Source organism: Ovis canadensis, chromosome 4 (genome assembly GCF_042477335.2).
Source record: "Ovis canadensis isolate MfBH-ARS-UI-01 breed Bighorn chromosome 4, ARS-UI_OviCan_v2, whole genome shotgun sequence".
Lineage (NCBI taxonomy): Eukaryota > Metazoa > Chordata > Mammalia > Artiodactyla > Bovidae > Ovis > Ovis canadensis.
The window spans coordinates 81,687,180-81,703,515 of NC_091248.1; the positions used below are offsets into that span (position 1 = coordinate 81,687,180).

The 16,336-nt window shown below is 41.6% G+C and overlaps 1 protein-coding gene across 2 annotated transcripts in view; it reads right to left on the reverse strand.

Moving 5' to 3' along the window:
• The window catches only part of CHN2 (chimerin 2), a 339,845-nt gene that overhangs the window by 175,035 nt on the left and 148,474 nt on the right, over window positions 1-16,336 (reverse strand). For both annotated transcript variants that reach the window (XM_069588098.1, XM_069588099.1), the window contains exon 2: window positions 3,570-3,608. In XM_069588098.1, coding sequence (XP_069444199.1) covers window positions 3,570-3,608 — 39 coding nt within the window. The remainder of the gene's footprint in view (window positions 1-3,569; window positions 3,609-16,336) is intronic.

Consider the following 16,336-nt stretch of genomic DNA (forward strand, 5'->3'; position numbering starts at 1 on the left):
CTAAGTTGGTCATAACTTTTCTTCCAAGGAGTAAGCATCTTTTAATTTCATGGCTGCAGTCACCATCTGCAGTGACTTTGGAGCCCCCCAAAATAAAGTCTCTCACTGTTTCCACTGTTTCCCCATCTATTTCCCATGAAGTGATGGGACCGAATGCCATGATCTTTGTTTTCTGAATGTTGAGCTTTAAGCCAACTTTTTCACTCTCCTCTTTCACTTTCATCAAGAGGCTTTTTAGTTCCTCTTCACTTTCTGCCATAAGGGTGGTGTCATCTGCATATCTGAGGTTATTGATATTTCTCCTGGCAATCTTGATTCCAGCTTGTGCTTCTTCAAGCCCAGCGTTTCTCATGATGTACTGTGCATATAAGTTAAATAAGCAGGGTGACAATATACAGCCTTGATGTACTCCTTTTCCTATTTGGAACCAGTCTGTTGTTCCATGTCCAGTTCTAACTGTTGCTTCCTGACCTGCATACAGGTTTTTCAAAAGGCAGGTCAGGTGGTCTGTATTCCCATCTCTCTCAGAATTTTCCACAGTTTATTGTGATCTACACAGTGAAAGGCTTTGGCATAGTCAATAAAGCAGAAATAGATGTTTTTCTGAAACACTCTTGCTTTTTTGATGATTCAGCGGATGTTGGCAATTTGATCTCTGGTTCCTCTGCCTTTTCTAAAACCAGCTTGAACATCAGGGAGTTCACGGTTCATGTATTGCTGAAGCCTGGCTTGGAGAATTTTGAGCATTACTTTACTAGCGTGTGAGATGAGTGCAATTGTGCGGTAGTTTGAGCATTCTTTCGCATTTCCTTTCTTTGGGATTGGAATGAAAACTGCCCTTTTCCAGTCCTGTGGCCACTGCTGAGTTTTCCAAATTTGCTGGCATATTGAGGGCAGCACTTTCACAGCATCATCTTTCAGGATTTGAAATAGCTCAACTGGAATTCCATCACCTCCACTAGCTTTGTTCGTAGTGATGCTTTCTAAGGCGCACTTGACTTCATATTCCAAGATGTCTGGCTCTAGGTGAGTGTCACATCATCGTGATTATCTTGGTGGTGAAGATCTTTTTTGTATAGTTCTTCCATGTATTCTTGTCACCTGTTCTTAATACCTTCTGCTTCTGTTAGGTTCAGACCATTTCTGTCCTTTATCGAGCCCATCTTTGCATGAAATGTTCCCTTGGTATCTCTAATTTTCTTGAAGAGATGTCTAGTCTTTCCCATTCTGTTGTTTTCCTCTATTTCTTTGCATTGATCACTGAGGAAGGCTTTCTTATCATTTCTTGCTATTCTTTGGAACTCTGCATTCAGATGCTTATATCTTTCCTTATCTCCTTTGCTTTTCACTTCTCTCCTTTTCACAGCTATTTGTAAGGTCTCCCCAGACAGCCATTTTGCTTTTTTGCATTTCTTTTCCATGGGGATGGTCTTGATCCCTGTCTCCTGTACAATGTCACGAACCTCCATCCATAGTTCATCAGGCACTCTGTCTATCAGATCTAGTCCCTTAAATCTATTTCTCACTTCCACTGTATAATCATAAGGGATTTATATTCATATGTATTTCATATGTCATTAGGTTTGTATTAAATGGCCTCAACTGTCCCTTATGTATATCTACAGTTTTATGATTATAGAGCAAAGTATACACGCACACACACACACACACAAAACTTGGTTAGATCCAAAAAATCAAAACCAATACACTCTGGTAAATTTAATAGTATGAACATGTAATAAATAGCACCTTTTCTGGGCTTCCTTAGAACATAAAGGTGGTTTTAAGAGGTACACTGGGTGTCCCAAGGTCTCTTGGAAAAGTGAAATGACTCTGAGCCAGTGCTATCTTCTCGCTTCAGTAAAGCTCTCTGTGGTGGCATTCACTCAACAAATATTTATTGGGTAGTTAACGTATGCAAGGCTGTGTGCAAGAAGGTGAGCAAGGAGCAGTAAGTCATGCAACCCTCCCAATGCCTCTCACTACAGATATTTTGTTGATTTACTGTCAGAGCACTTCACACTCCATTAGGAAACAAACAAACAAAAACATCCAATTACTTAGTCATTAGCACTGCCTTTTAAAATAGAAGATCAGAATGCAGAACATTAGAATGGAAGGGCCCTTAGAGACCCAGCACAACCCCTTTATTTCACAGATGGAAGAACAGACTCATGTAATAAAGAATGAGGCGCCTCTCTATATGCTGACGTGGGAAGATCAAAACAAGGTATTTGTGAAGTGAAACAAGCAAGTTTGAAGGACAGTGGGTACAGCACAAACCCATTTTTCACAGAAGGGATCAACCACAGAAATGCCTTAATATCAGGCATGTGTATTGTAGACACTTGGAAGCATGTGCTTTCCAAAATGGACAGTGGTCAGCGACTGGAAGGGAGAAGTGGAATATGGGGTGGGGATGGTATGTCGTTTATGGGAAATTTTTACTCTCAGCTTTATGTATTTCTCTAATGTTTGTCTTTTATATAGCGTTGTTTTGCTTTTGTTACAGATACATACACACACATGGGTATACACTGTGTGTGTCTGTGTGTATGTATATACTTCTTTATGTACTTATGTATACAATTTTAAATAGAAAAAAATCATGAAAACTTGCAGGCTGTGAGTCAGGTTTGCTTCTGGGTTCCACTCTGAATGCCACTCTAAGGCTTCCTGTAAAACCTTTGCCAAATTACTGAACCTCTTTGATCTCGGGGTCCTTTGTGTGTGAAATGGGGATAAGAGTGGTATCCGTTGCTGAGGGCTAAGATGGGATTTGGGAATTCAGGCACAGAGCTAGCATGGTAGCTGGTACATGGCAGGTCTCAATGGACAGAAGAAACAAGGGCAACATCAATAATGACAGAAATAATTATCCTTATCACTATTGTCTAGAAGCAAAGCTTGAACAAGAGCCTATTCTCCCGGGGTCTCTCCACACCATACCCCTCCCCTTTCTCACTGGAGAATTACTTAGGCGGGTGATACTAAGGAAAGAGAAAATGAGCTTGAGGTGATGACAAGTGCCTGCCTTCACGAGGGGAGTCAGATTGATGACTGATGATCAGATAATGAACCCTGTTTCTAAGGAGTCACCCTTAGTGACCAAACATTATTCTTCCCTATCTGTTAATTTTTTGGTGGTAAATGTCATATGATATTAAGCTATAGGATAAACAGTCAAGAACATAAATCGTGGAAGTCAACATACTTACCCTTGATGACCAGCTGTCGGAAAAAAGGAAGAGAGGAAAGAAGGATGGAAGGAAAGAGGAAAGGAAGGGAGACAAGGAGCACCCTGAAGAAAGTCAGAGTCAGAATATCCATCTTTTTTTTTTTTTTTGTAAGCATTCCTAAGTGAGTCATGGCACCTGGCTCTCATAGGTCCTGGCCAGGGGAGAGGGCTCTATTTTCTCTGACCAATATATCTCCTTAGTAGAAAAAGAAATTTGGATTTGCAGGGCTGTGATGAGGGAGTTTGTGTGTGCACTAAATCAACAGCAAAAATTGTTCAAACGGCAGGCCTGCTAAAGACTTCTGAGGAGATTTTCATTTTAGATACTCACAGTATGATTTCCATATTGGAGGCTGGTAGTCTTCAGCATCTAGAATAAAAAGAAAGAAATCAATCCATCAGCTTGAATGTCAAACTGCCAACATGTGTCTTCTCTGGGGGAACAATACTGTCAGCAGTCCTTGCCTTCCAGTCCCAAGGGTCCTCTCAGCTCATTTACGGGACAGTTCCAGGCAAGAGGGGGGAATTGGGAAAGGCGACCCTTGTGGACCCAACACCGCTTTGTCCAGGTCACTTACCATGACCGAATCAATTGCTTAACCGTTTTCATAGAGCCCAGTAAATCAAAAAAGATTTTTAAAGCAATTAACTTGATTGTACCCTCCAGTAATCCTTTCAAACAGTATTTACTTAACTTGGCATAATAAACATATAATTTATCTCACAGATTCCAATCAGACCTTTAGCCCATTTATTTAGACTTGAGGGCAAGATGCACAGTGGCAAGGATGTAATATTAAATCTGGGAAGTTGTACCACTCAGCCAACTGAACTCCTAAAATACTAGGTCTGACAGTAGAGACACTGATGATTCAATTGGAATCTCATCATGTCCTTGAATTTACTCCAGTGTGTGACTTAGGAAATTTCCAGAAAACCTTTCAGCAATCAGAAGTGTCAGAGTGAAAGAGCTGCAACAAAATGGAGAGGACAAAACTGTTATTCATCAGACTAGAAAGCAGACAATGGGAGAAAATCTGCTTGTTCAGTCAGCGCAACAATCCCAGTGCTGACAGCTGATTTTATAATTCTGATGGAGTTATTAGAGTCCTCCTGAGCTCATAGCTAAGGTCTTGGTAAAACATACTCCAGCTTAAACAGCCAGAGGGAAAAATCCATTCCCTGACTCACACAATACTGAGCTGGGGAACTTTTAAGAGTTCTTTTAGTTCAGCAGTTTTCAGTGAGGAAACCGTTTTTGTCATCTTGCACGTGTATGGCATCAGTCACCCAGCCTAATGTGCCCTTGTCCTTCTTTTGCTGTCACATACTAAAATTTTATGCAAAGGAATAGAAACTTTCTAATCTCATGCAATAAGACAGTTTGAGAAATTTTCCCCTCCTAAGAAACAAACATGCTTACTATACATAAAAAGAAACTGGAGTGGTGAAATTCCCCCAAATCTTACTCAATCACAGTTGTGTAGCTTAAATGAAATTCTTTCACAATTAATTACTTACTCTCTGGGATCCATCCTATCACAGAGGCAACCAAACAGTTTCATACAAAAACATCTGGATAGTTAGGCTTACCTAGTCAGGAACCTCTCTATGGATAATCAGCCATATAGACACACACACAAAACAGTGTATTAATAATGGTTTATGTTGTTATGCAAACTTTGTTTGCTAAAAAAAGTGAAGCTCCTAATACCTTAGCCAAGGTGGACAATGTAATAGTGAGCTTTTAACCCAAACAAGCAATTAATTTCATTCTATATGTTGTTGCTTAGTCGCTAAGTCATATCTGACTCTTTTGAGACCCCATGGACTTAACCCTCCTGGCTCTTCTGTTCATGGGATTTTTCAGGCAAGAGCACTGGAGTGGGTTGTCATTTTCTTCTCCAGGGAATCTTGTAGACCCAGGGATTGAACCCGTGTCTTCTGCGTTGCAGGCAGATTCTTCACCACTGAACCACCTGGGAAGCCCATTCTATATGTAACACAGACCAATTTTAATGGATGAATATGGTGTTTGTTTATAAAGAACTCTCAAATAAAATAAATCATATTGCTGAGTTTACAACAAAATTCTAGAACCATTCATACAATACTACCTCACCAGAAAAGCCAGGTCCTGTGTGTTAAAACACTGATGACCCCTTCAAAAATCTTTTTCAAAGATATAGAACCAACACACACACATACACATACACCAGACTGCATAGTAGTAGGAATTCATGAGATGTCATCTACCCGAAGATGTCTTTATTATTTTAGATGAGATTTACTCTATAAGCTAAGTAGAACCTCCAGACCAAGAAATAGTCAAGAATATTCAGAACCGAAAAGTGTATCTTTCTATGTGCTGAGGGAAGTTCCCCTCAAAATAAGTAGTCTCCTTAATTCAGGTTTCAGATACACAACTTGAATCTCCTACAGGGCTTCTTATCTGAAGTCAGAAGTTTGGATTAAATGGCCGCTCACCGCTCACTTCAGTCTTGCTCTATGAAAAACCTGGAATTTTCACCTGAAATATTGGCTCCTATCCTTTAAACTTACATTTAGGCTTCCCTACACATAAACGCTTTATCCCTTTTGCATTGCTCCTTGTTGGTAACGTCACATAGAGGTGAAGAAAGCTGTCCATAGAGACTGGATATCATAATGCTGCCTTGTTTAAAAATCCTCCATTGTCTCTCATCTGCATTTGGAATAAAATACAAACATGGGTTTCCGTGATGGCTCAGCTGTTAAGAATCCACATGCAATGCAAGAGATACAGGAGATGTGGGTTCTATCCTTGGGTCAGGAAGATCCCCTGGAGGAGAGCATGGCAATCTACTCCAGTATTCTTGCCCGGAGAATTCCAGAGACAGAGGAGCCTGGCAGGCTATACAGTCCACAGAGTCGCAAAGAGCCTGTCATGACTGAGTGACTGAGCACATACACTGACAAACATTATACTGTGGGCTCCAGTCCTGCCCTCCTCTTCACCCCACTGCAGGCATTCTTCTCACGTATTGTCCAACCATACTGGTCTTCTCTCTTTTCCCAGAACAAGCCAAGCCAAGGCAAGGCCCCTGGCCTTTGCTCCTGTGGGCCCTCCAAGTAAAAATTCTCCTCTAACAGACTTTTGCATGGCTGACTTGCTCTATCATGTGGGGTTCAACTGAAATTTCTCCTCCCAGGGGTCGTCTTTGCCAATCTTACGTAAAACAGCCTTCTCCCACCGCCCCCGCCCCAGTCTCCTGCATAGCACTTATTACCATCAGAAATTATTCATTGATTTGTTGGCTTGTTATTACTGGTCTCATATCAGTATTAGCTAAACTCCTCACAAGCAGGAATTTTGCCTCATTCACTTAGGCCTCACTGACCCTTAAGAAGGTTGCATGGCATATAATGGACATTCAAAAAGCATGTGCTAAATAAATGAATGAATTCTCAGGGCTCAGACTGTACCTCTGACAACTACTGACTGAATGACATGAAGCAGGTTACTCGACTTCTTTTCAGTTCAGTTCAGTTGCTCAGTTGTTTCCAACTCTTTGCGACCCCATGGACTGCAGCACGCCAGGCCTCCCTGTCTATCGTCAAATCCCAGAGTTTACTCAGACTCATGTCCATTGAGTCAGTGATTCCCTCCAACCATCTCATTCTCTGTCGTCCCCTTTTCCCCCTGCTTCAATTTTTCCCAGCATCAGGGTCTTTTCAAATGAGTCAGTTCTTTGCATTAGGTGGCCAAAGTATTTGAGTTTCAGCTTCAGCATCAGTCCTTCCAACGAATATTCAGGACTGATTTCCTTTAGGATGGACTGGTTGGATCTCCTTGCAGTCCAAGTGACTCTCAAGAGTCTTCTCCAACACCACAATTCAAAAGTATCAATTCTTTGGCACTCAGCTTTCTCTATACTCCAACTCTCACATCCATACATGACTACTAGAAAAACCATAGCTTTGACTAGATGGACCTTTGTTGGTCTCTGCTTTTTAATATGTTGTCTAGGTTGGTCATAACTTTTCTTCCAAGGAGCAAGCGTCTTTTAATTTCATGGCTGCAGTCACCATCTGCAGTGATTTTGGAGCCCAAAACAATAAAGTCTGTCACTGTTTCTACTGTTTCCCCATCTATTTGCCGGGAAGTTATGGGACCAGATGCCATGATCTTAGTTTTCTGAATGTTGAGTTTTAAGCAAATTTCTTTTAAGAGCCTCCAGCACTCATCTTTATTAAACCAAAAAATAAATGTACCTCCCGTATAACTGATTGCTTGTGGTTACTGTGACAATTAAATGAGATAATATATATAAAGTCCTTGGGACAGAGCCTGGTAAACAGCAAGTCCTCCACGAAGCCCCACTAATGCTGTTATGTGGTCATGGTTACATCACCCTGTCCTGATTCTTCCCAGGTAAACTCAGGCTCATGCCTCCTCTCCCTTGGCTACAGCCAGCAACAATCTGTGTTCTTGCCCCCAGATCTGGAGGCTGTAATTAAGCTCCAGTGCTGTTGTCATGGAAGGTTTTTCTTTCTCATAAAAGAATCCAAAGTGAGAGGCCATTTGTCATGCTTCAGTGGAGCAACTATAATTACCTTGGTCTTAGAGATTCATTTCACAAGCCACTAAAGTGCACTGTTAGGAGGTTTTCGTCAAGCAACAAGGCACAGAATATTTTTAATATGTTGTAACAAATCTTTAGCTGCCTTCAACACTGTCCCACCAACATCGCATTTGCCCCAATCTCACACAGTATTTTTTTTTTAAATCTGCCATATTCTTAAATAGCCTGATACCGTATATTTTTAAAAAACTGAAATAGGTTTTCTAGGTCATTGAGTTCATCTTCCTCATTTGGCAAATGAGGAAAACGAAATGAGAATGATGAAGTGGCTTTCTCAAGGTCATAAAATAAGTCAGAGGAAGCGGTGGGATTAGAGCAGGGAGCTCTGCCCTCCAGCCTCTGACACATTGTCATCCTTGCCAGGAAATCCACCCTAATTTACATAAACTGACAGCAAGAAAAAAAAATTGTATAACAGACTTGATCCTGCAATTCTTGTGAATCTCGGAAGAAAAAATAAAATAGAAAGAAAAGCAGTCATATGAGTCAGACAAAAGACAAATATCATATGATATCATTTACATGTGGAATCTATTAAAATGATACAAATGAACTTATTTACAAAACAGAAACAGACTCACACACTTACTTAGAAAACAAACTTATGGTTATCAAACGGGAAAGGTGAAGGAGGAGGGATAAATTTTAGGATATTGGAATTCACATACATAGTATGAATTAATATACATACTACTGTACATAAAATAGATAACTGGCAAGAACCAACTGTATAGGACAGAGAACTCTACTCAATACTCTGTAATAACCAATTGGGAAAAGAACCTGGAAAAGAGTGGATATATGTATATTATATTACAGGTTTGATCCTACAATTCTTGTGAAGCATATATATGTATCTGTATAACTAAATCACTTTGCTGTACATGTGAAACTAACACAACATTGTAAATCAACTATATGCCAATATAAAATAAAACTGAAAAACAATAAAAAGAAAATTCATATCAAGTCAACGGTGGACATTATTCCATCAATACACAAACCCCATCTTAATAGGGTTTCCCTCGTGGCTCAGTCGGTAAGAAATCCACCTGCAATGCAGGAGACCCAGGTTCGATCCCTGGGTTGGGAAGATCCCCTGGAGATGGAAATGGCAATCCACTCCAATATTCTTGCCTGGAGAATCCCATGGACAGAGGAGCCTGGAAGGCTAGAGTCCACTGAGTTGCAAAGAGTTAGACATCACTGAAGCAACTGAGCACACAGCTAACAGTTAAATCCAGGAGATGCAAGATACAGAAAGTACTGAAAACAAAAGCCATTATGTTTTGAGGAAGGGTATCATTTTATTAAACATTTTAGAGAAATAGATATAATGCAGAAGGGAGGAAGCAGAACCAACAAAACTTCCTTGTTCTAAGAAAAAAAACTATTATTGAACCCAGATGGACAGTCAAATTTTTCAAAAGTTATACGTTTTTCAAAAGGTCAGTTCAGTCGCTCAGTCGTGTCCGACTCTTTGCGACCCCATGAATCGCAGCACACCAGGCCTCCCTGTCCATCAGCAATTCCCAGAGTTCACTCAGTCTCATGTCCATCGAGTCAGTGATGCCATCCAGCCATCTCATCAGAGAGGCTTAAAAAACAAATTGCTTAAAAACTCTGACATATAGCTATCTAACTTTAAAAACTGTGTAGCCTTTTGTCCTCAGCAATTCTATTCATGTGAACTCAGCCTAAGGTAGAAACTGAACATGTGTACAAACATAAGTATATGAACAGTGTTCCCCGTGCTTTGGGTACAGCAGTGAGCCTAACAGCCCAGAAAGGAGCGTAAAATGAATGACCACATGCCATAGCCATGAAGCGATGGCGCTGGTCAGAGGCCTGTGACCCACAGCATGGCCTCTAGAGCTAGACAAGGCTCGAAACCCTAACTCGGTTTCTTACTAGCTGTGTGACCTTAAACAAGTTATCTCATCTCTCTGTCCTTTAGTTTTTCAGCCTATAGAATGAGAGTAATAATACTATCCAACACACAGCATGTTGTGAAGACAGGATGGTTTGTCTGGCGTGAGTAAACTCTATCTTTGCTTGCATTATTATCTTTCCTTAATGACACAGAAAAATATTCATGCTATGTTATATACTGAACAAATGAGGTCACAGAATAATTTAATAAATATCCCACTTTAAGAAAAAGATAAGTAATTATATACATCAGTTCAGTTCAGTCACTCAGTCATGTCCGACTCTTTGCGACCCCATGGACTGTAGCACGCCAGGCTTCCCTGTCCATCACCAACTCCTGGAGCCTACTCAAACTCATGTCCATTGCATTGGTGATGCCATCTAACCATCTCATCCTCTGTTGTCCCCTTCTCCTCCCACCCTCAATCTTTCCCAGCATCAGGGTCTTTTCCAATAAGTTGGTTCTTCGTATCAGGTGGCCAAATCAATTATATACATAAAAATGTTTTACTTATAAGACTATAAACCTGTTAACACAGGGGATTTCTAATTTTCTCTTCTTTTGTCTACCTGTATTTCCTAATTTTATATTCAAATTGCTTGTACAAAAATTAAGACATATGAGAAATAATTGCGAGGTGGTTTCTCTTTTTGAACACGCTCTCTAAATAAATCACCACCTTGAAAATTAAGCACAAGTGAAAAGGCCTCACAAAAAATAATTCCTATAATAACACATGCAGCACGAACGGAATTTATCCAGGAGGAGCTAAGGATGAAGACAAAAGAAAAGTGATCAGGGCTTCTCAAAGGCTAAGCCCCATTCCCTCGGCTCTCTTAAAAATTCTGTGAAATAAATGTTAATGAGCAATTCTAAGCAAGTTGGCAATATGCTCATTAAAGATGGATGGGAAAGAGAAAAAAGATATAGATACTTAGAAAACTATCAAAACCTTACAAAAATAGGTAAGACCACCACACAAATGAAATAATCTATGAAGACTAAAACATATGAAACAAAAAGGAAAGAAAAGTTGGTTTCAAGGGCCTGGAGATACAGGTTAAAACTTAGAAACAGTCTTAAGAAAACTTTATGTGCCGAAGTAACTAAACCCTGAAAAGACAGAACTGCCATTGTGAACTGTGGGGGAAGATGGGGAATTCTGGGATCAACACGTGACAGGGGCAATAAAGAGTGCCATTAAAAAGTCATCTTTCTAGATCAATAGCATGACAAAAAATAATTTCATATGTCTCTTAAAATACACAGCATGTTGAAAAGCAGAAACCCCAACAATTTTTTAAAATGTGTATTTTAGAAAGTTCCTAACCTCTGGAAAAAAAGCACCATAAATAGACTTCTGTGAATCCTTCCAGATTTTGTCCTGTAAATGGCTAGAATAGAGTTTATAGAAATGGTCTCATATCATATATGGGCTTATCAGGTAGCTCAGTGGGTAAAGAATCCACCTGCAATGCAGGAGACATAGAGACATGAGTTTGATCCCTGGGTTGGGATGATCCCCTCGAGGAGAGCAGAGCAACCCTCTTGAGGACAGCAGAGCAACCCACTCCAGTATTCTTGCCTGGGGAATCCCATGGACAGAGGAGCCTGGTGGGCTACAGTCCACAGGGTCACAAAGAGTCGGACATGTCTGAAGCACCTGGCATGCAGCATATCATATATAGTATCATGCAATCAGTTTTCGCATTTAATGATCTTTCTTAAGCATTTTTTTTCCATGTCAGTACATACAGATCATGGTTTCCTTTTTAAAAGCTGTGGTTTGGTCTTCCACTATATCTGTGTACCAGAATAATGCACTTCTGTAAACATTTCCAACTGATGGATATTTGAGTTATTGTCAATGTTTTGAAACAATGCTGCAATGATAGGTTGTAGGCATAGTTTAGATTCTGTAAAGTTGAATTTCTGGCTGAAGGGCGTATTTTTGATTTTCAAAGATATTGTGAAAATGGCTTTCAAAAAGGTGTATCAATTAGAATTCTTAGTCAGTTGTGACAAAATGCCTACTGCTCCACACCCTCACCAAACACTGGCTGTTATCAATATATAGTTTAATTTTTGATGCCTTTAGACTTAATTAGGGGGGATTTCCCTGGTGGTTCAGTGGTTAAGACTTCGTCTTCCAAAACTGGGGGTGCAGGTTTGCTCCCTGGTTGGGGAGCCAAGATCCCATATGTGTCGAGGCCAAAAAACCAAAACCTAAAACAGAAGTGATGGTGTAACAAATTCAATACAGAATAAAAACGATCCACATAAAAACATATATCTCAAAAAAAGAGACTCAATTAGAAAAACATACAAATGAAATTAACTCCATTTGCAGAGAAGCAAACACCTGCACGGAATGCTCCTGGGAATGAACCTGTGAAAACATATGGCCGAGCAGTAAGACAAAAACATGCTAATCCCCCACGTTTTTGCTAACCGTCCCCCCCCCCACATTTTGGTGACTGCAGCTGGAAGGTTATATTCTTCTAAGCATTTCCAGCTCCAGAAATACGTTGGTTTGAGGAGCAAGTGTAAAGGAATTTGGGGACTGATTAATGAAGAAAAATTTGAGAATGCCATGTGCTACACTTGGGTAAGTGACAACTAAAGAGGAAATACCTGTAAACATCCAGGAGAGCCAGATTCTTTTGCTTGGCTCAGTGGAGGATGACTGGACTCACAGAAACACACAAGCAGGGGCTTTGGAAAACAAGAGGAGTGAAAGGTTCACTGGCTTTAAGAATGATCTACCAGGGAGGTTGGAGATGACCCACCCTTCAGAATATGTCAGACAAAGCTGCCTATCCAGCACCAGGGGGATCATTTGGGAAGTAGAGGGTGGAAGAACTGGGTCCCTCCCTCTGCCATCCCCTTGTCCAGAAGAGCCAGGTCTCTGCTGTCACTTTTGATTTATGGATGCACACATTTGCAAATGGGCTGCAGTTCATGGGCTTTTTCCAAGGAAGTTGGGTGGGAACAGGTTTTTCAATCAGCCATGGGACAGCTACACAATGAGATGACAGTTCAGAATTTGTGGGTGATTAGTTTAATGGGCCCAAAATGGATTGGCATCCAAATGAAAGCAAACAAGCACAGCATGAGGAGTATGCTATGTTTCTGCACACGCTGCAACATGTCCTTCACACACACACACACACACACACACACACACACACACAATGCCCAAGCTTGGGTCTTGGGAAGTGTGTGAAGGGCCAAAGCATGCAGCCTGTGGCTATGGTCTTGTCAAGCCATTCCAGCCAATGGTGTCACGGCTGAGTGGTGGGATGACCTGAAGAGCATCCTAACTGCCACCAAACATTGAGATGTCAAGGCTGCTATGGAGCTTCCTTGCTGTCACACTGGCTGAGGAATATACAGAAATGTGTTCTAACACTTGTCACCTGCACAGGCCCCATGCATTCCCCAGAGAAATCAGACATCCATGTATTTGCTTTGAAAAATGCTGCCTGTGGTAAGGAACGAGGGCCTGGTGTGCATCTGTTCCTCTCATTTCAGAGATTTTTGTAACTGATTTAGCCCTACTTGCAGAGAATGGTTAATAAGATATATTCTGGAAATTATTGATGGGCCCACAGGCTGGGCCCCAAGGCCAAGGCTAAGCTGAGATTTTCTGAAGATGATGAAACCATTCACTGAGGGCCTTGGGCTGGAGTTTGTGGTCACTAGAGGGCACTGGGGCCACATGGAGCTTCAGGGCCCCTTCTTATGCAGAGGCAGGAGGAGACGCTCCTGTTCAACAGGTATTTATTGAATAAATACAGTGAGACAAGCCCTGGGTATGCCTCTGTGAACAAGGCAGGTAGGGCTTCGTGCTCTGCGTGATCTGGACCCTGGCCACCTTGCCCTGGTCATCTCGTTTGTCTCCTCTCTTGCCCACTACCCCAGCCACTGTTTTTCATTTCTACAGAAGCATAGTTGATGTACAATGCTGTGTTAGTTACTGCTGTACAGCAAAGTGATTTAGTTATACACAGGCTTCCCTGGTGGCTCAGACAGTAAAGAATCTGCCTACAATGCAGGAGACCAAGGTTTGATCTCTGGGACCAGAAGACTCCCTGGAGTCCCACTCCAGTATTCTTGCCTGTAGAATTCCGTGGACAGAGAAACCTGGTGGGCTACAGTCCATGGGGTCACAAAGAGTCAGACACAATTGTGACTAATGCTTTCATATATCTATATATACTTTTTTAAAGTATACTTTTAATATATATATACACTTCAAAAATATTCATTTTCAATAACGTTTACCATAGGATATTAAAAACAGTTCCCTGTGCTATACAGAAGGACCTCTTTTGATCCTTGAATATCCATCCAGATTGTTCCAGTCTTAGCGATGTTACACATTCTCTTTCCTCTGATTTTCACATGGCCAGCTTCATTATTATTTGGATCTCAGTTTAGATGTTCTGGCTCCTCAGGGACATCTTCCTATACTATTCAACCCAAAGTTGTCTTTTGGATGCCTTTTTAAACTCTTGGCAGAGCCTCTTTATTATCTGATTTTTTAAAATTATGTGCTTATGTATTTCTTTGATTGTATTTGGAGACAAAAGTATAGGCCAGGCTAGACAGAGCTACTTATGAGAGCAAGAACCTCATGTATCTGGTTCTGTGATGCCTCGGTTACCCTCACCTTTGATTAATTTTTAAAAGGCACCCATTTCAGGCAGGTGCATGACTTGTCCTCTGGACAGCATCTGTGTGTGAAGAAGATGCTTCCTCCAGGAGACAGAACCCTGAGTCAGAGCACAGGTCTGGCAAGCGGAGTCCAGGTTTGGTTCTGCCTTCACTCATCCCCTTGACTGGGCACCAACAGCATGACTGGAATGGCCCGACCAGAATGGCCCTGACTGTGGTATCCCAGGATATAGCAGGTGCTCAATAAAGCATTGGTTAAGTGAAAGACAGATTTGTTTCATGACTCGAAACAGGGATACAAAGAAATAAGGAGGCAACCCAACAGCAAGAGAGTATATAAGAGGAGTATGTAGCAGAACTTCCCAAACCTCGGCAGCCTGAATGGGGCCTGGGCCAGTTACATCTGGCCTTGAGCAGCTCTGTACAGGACTCCTAGAGAAGTGGAGTCAAACAGCAAGACCCAGCAAGACTGAGAGAATCATAAGTAACTTCTAGTACATTAAGCCTAGTCAAAGAGGTATGAGATCACCTAGATATCTACTTACAGCACCCATGGCAAGCAGTGCCTTGTGAACAAATGATCATGACTGTTAGACCAAGGTGTGGCCTGTCAAGACCAGAAGCAGGACAGAACATGGCCCTGAGAGCTAGAGCTAGAAGTGGTTCAGACTCCTGGCTGAAACAGAGTGTGTGTGTGTGTGTGCGTGTGTGTGCGTGTGTGTGCGTGTGTGTGTGTGTGTTTCAGGGAGGCTGGGGATGAAATTAAAGAGGCAAGCAGGGACCAGATAATCAAGGGCTTTTAAAATCATGCTACGGGCTTGCCCTTGTTCTAGAAGGAAGGGGAAATATAAGCAAGCAGGAGGCAGCGCCCAGTTTGTATTTTAGAATGATCACTCCAACTGCAGTGTGAAGTCGAATTGGAAGAAGAGAAGATGGGAGGGAGAGAGGTAAGCAGGGTGGAGACCAATCAGGAGCTGGGTCACAACCTAAGCAGGCTGGACGCTAATGGGTGGAATTCTAATGGTGGCAGTGGAGATGGAGAAAATGGAATGGGTTTTGGAAGATGTTGAGGAGACAGAATCTACAGGACTTGGTGATAAAGTGGATGTAAACAGAGAAGGAGAGGAGGAAAAATGACTTCTGATGGAAGAAGATGAATGGTTTTTGGCACAAGGAGCTGGATGGATAGTGATGCCATTCGCAGAAATAGGGCAGACCAGAGGAGAAGCAGGTTTGGCAGATGGCGGTGCACACAGCTTTTCCCTGTTGGAAAGAGACATGTATGGGACAGCCAAGCTAGCCTATCTAAGGGGCCTGGAGTTCAGAAGAGAGATCTGGCCGAGACATCTGGAAACGGAAGCCCCAACATACTGCGTTTTGGCAACGCAGTCACCAAAGTAGTTGACACAACAAGGCCTTTGAGAGAAATCTCCAGGAACATCAACATTTAAGGGTTGAGAAAAAAAAAGAGAGTAAGTAGAGACCCAAGAGATAAGAGAGAAAGCATGAGATGAGGTGACAAAAAACATTTTTAAAAGGAGAAGTGGTCGAATGTACCAGAAGCTGTTCACATGAGATAAGCCTGAGGAGGACTCACTGCTTCAGCAGCAAGCAGTTTATATGACCTTGCAGTGGACTGTGGGCAGAAGCCACAGTTAAGTAAGATGAAGGGTGAATGGAAGTTGAGAAAACTGAACTTGTGAGTATGAACAACTCTTTTTGAGAAGTGTGGCAGTGACATGGGGGCAAAAATATCTTTCCAGTAAAGGGGGATGGTGATCAAGAGAGATAAAGAAGCATTCACCATCTCTCCTGAGACTTGACATATGTTGAACTTATGTTGGGATTTGGCACACAGCA